Below are 2,917 nucleotides of genomic sequence, written 5' to 3'. Positions count from 1 at the left end.
GAGACGATGCAGAACCTCAACGACCGCCTGGCCGCCTACCTGGACAAGGTGCGAGCCCTGGAGGAGGCCAACACCGACCTGGAGGTCAAGATCAGGGAGTGGTACAAGAAGCAGGGACCTGGTCCTGACCGTGACTACAGCCCCTACTACAGGACTATCGAGGAGCTCAGGAACAAGGTAGGATGCTGGGATTAACACAGTGGGACGTTGTGTGTCAGAGAGGAAGCAGAAACAATGACTGTTACCTCTGTAATTAGTCAGCACTAATTATGTCGTAAAAAGTGGCATATGTGGAGTGCCCGGCTGGAAATGTCTCAATGTCAGCTTTTGGTTACATCCTTGTAACTGGGACAAGTGGCAGCTTTCCACTGGGAGGAACAGATATAAGAAGATGTAACACAAAAATGAAGAATACAGACAAGTCTGCACTGATCATGTGTGTTCTTGGGAGTTTAAAATGAAGGTTCAGGGAAACTTGCAGCTGTGGGCAAACTGTGAAACACTGATGTCAGGTTTGGAAACATTCAGGCAAAGAATTTGCAAACTTGTTTCAGCTCCTCCTACTAAGGAGATTTAGATGATAAAAAGATGGAAATGTCCAGTAACAGGTTTTTTGCCTCTTTCAGCACTTGCTGCCCCAGGGCTGGAATTGGTGCAAAGGCCCCAGCCCAGGCAGCTTGGGGGGATTCCTCTCCCTTTGATTTGAGTCCCAGCATACCATTTTGGAGGAAATGCTCAAGTTTACATCGTTCTCTGTTACTTCCCATGTATGACTTGCCCCCAGCAATTCCGGAAGCCGTGTACAGCTGGAGCTGCAGGAGTGCTGGCAAAGGATGCAGGGAGTCCGTTTTCCCCCCCATCCTCAACAGAGTTCTCCTGAACTCTGACTTGAATCTCCTCCCAGTGTGGGTTATTTGCTCCTGCTTTGGTAATATGAAAATCAGAATCTGTAGGCACCTGCTCGCTGCCTTTTGATCCATTTCTGCTGCCAACAGATTAAATCCATCTGAGAACAAGGTGTGCCAAGCACAGACACCTCATTGGTCCCTCTGACCTTATCACAATCAGCACCTGCCCTGAAGGATAGGGACAAAGGCCACCATCAGATCTCACACATCTTATGTGGCCTCACTCTCCTTTTGAAGCATTTACTGATGGATTTTTGGAAAGGGAGGTTGGAGTAACTGGTTGCTTCCTGCAGTCAGTCTCAGCTGCATCTCACTTGTCCTGATTCCAAACACACCTGTGCTAAGGAAATGCCAAACTTCCCCAAAACTGTTGTTCCTGTGCCAACACTCAGCCAGGAGGAATTCCTGACATTTTATCTTTCACTGCCCAGGTATTGGTGGCCACAGTCGACAATTCCAACCTCTTGCTGCAGATTGACAATGCCAGGCTGACAGCAGATGACTTCAGGACCAAGTAAGCCACATTTCCAGGGAAAAACAGAGTAAAGTGTGCAGGGAAGTTTGATGAAATCAGGAGAAAATCCCATCCAAACCCTAGAAAGGCAATGTGGAAGCAAAGCCTTCAAAATGAGGGTGCAATTTCCAAAGCAGATGGTTATCTCAGTCTTACAGGCACCCAGGAATTGCGTTGCTTCCATCCAAACCCACTATTTTATTGCTATTGCTTGTTCATCTGTGGCACAGCCTCTCCTGTGCAGAAACCTTGCCCTGTGCCTCTCTGTGCACCTAATGTGTGTGTGCAGAGCCCAGTGCCAGTACCAAGGCCTGGTGGTGTCAGGAGCAGGGTGATGTTATGGACTCAGGTGGACACTTTTTTATCAGTTTTCCTCCACTTTCCTCAGCATTCCCCATAGGAAAGTGGTCAATGGGGCCATGTAGTACTGCCACAATGCCAACAGCAGTGTGGAGGGAGCAAACAGCAAACCCGGGTGCTGTGTGCCCAGCTGGCGGGAGCTCGTGCAGCTTTGCTGACTGTGTGTGTGTCCCCAGGTTTGAGTCGGAGCAGGCTCTGCGCATGAGCGTGGAGGCCGATATCAATGGGCTGCGCCGCGTCCTGGATGAGCTGACCCTGTCCAGAGCTGACCTGGAGATGCAGATTGAGAATCTGAAGGAGGAGCTGGCTTATCTGAAGAAGAACCACGAGGAGGTGAGCACGGAGTCGGGCTCTAAAAAGGCCACCCTGGGCCCTTAAACTTGAGTTCCAGTCCAGCCTTTAAGGCTACACTGAGTTCTGAACTGCTGGGCAGGAGGTGAGAAGTGCTGGTGAGGCAGCAGAGGGGATACACTCTGGACAGCAGCACATTCTCCCTGGAGCCTGCAGAACTCCCACTCACCACTTGCCATGTCAGTAATACCCACTGTGGCTGTTAGAGGTTTATTAACAACCCTCGCAGCTTCTGGCTGGGAAGGTTTGTTCCCTGAGAAATGAACCAGCTACAGGCTCTGCTTTATTCTCTGGAGAAGTAACTCCAGTGGGGATTTCTCAAGAATTTGAATTATTTTATTTGTGGTCATGGAGCAAAGACCCCAGTTTGTTCCCCGTTGATCAGGCCCCAAATGCTCCCTCTCCTAAAGTGTTCCTCAAAAGGAACATTTTATATGCTGGTTCTTGGATTGCATGAAGATGTGTTGTGTCTCTTTTTGTGTCAGGAAATGACTGCCCTGCGTGGGCAGGTGGGTGGGGAGATCAGTGTGGAGATGGACGCTGCTCCTGGCATCGACCTCACCAAGATCCTGGCGGAGATGCGGGAGCAGTACGAGAGCCTGGCGGAGAAGAACCGCAGGGATGCCGAGCAGTGGTTCTTCAGCAAGGTGAGGAGCTGGTGGCAAGCAGCGGGCGCAGGGCAGGGGCTGTGCCCGCTGCTGGGGCTCTGAGGGCACGGCTTTGCCTCGCTGCAGACGGAAGAGCTGAACCGGGAGGTGGCCATCAACACGGAGCAGCTGCAGAG

General features: G+C 51.0%; 1 protein-coding gene across 1 annotated transcript in view; it reads left to right on the top strand.

Annotated features, from left to right (window-relative positions):
• The first annotated feature begins 6 nt into the window (after positions 1 to 6).
• The window catches only part of LOC103624237 (keratin, type I cytoskeletal 14-like), a 4,427-nt gene continuing 1,516 nt past the window's right edge, over positions 7 to 2,917 (top strand). Inside the window, 5 exon segments of the mRNA XM_017738624.1 lie at positions 7 to 177; positions 1,340 to 1,422; positions 1,959 to 2,115; positions 2,619 to 2,780; positions 2,868 to 2,915. Of these exon segments, the coding sequence (XP_017594113.1) occupies positions 7 to 177; positions 1,340 to 1,422; positions 1,959 to 2,115; positions 2,619 to 2,780; positions 2,868 to 2,915 (621 nt within the window).

Source organism: Corvus brachyrhynchos, unplaced genomic scaffold (genome assembly GCF_000691975.1).
Source record: "Corvus brachyrhynchos isolate BGI_N302 unplaced genomic scaffold, ASM69197v1 scaffold30, whole genome shotgun sequence".
NCBI lineage: Eukaryota > Metazoa > Chordata > Aves > Passeriformes > Corvidae > Corvus > Corvus brachyrhynchos.
The sequence above is the reverse complement of the archived record's forward strand: the minus strand, read 5'-3'. Positions and strand labels throughout refer to the sequence as shown.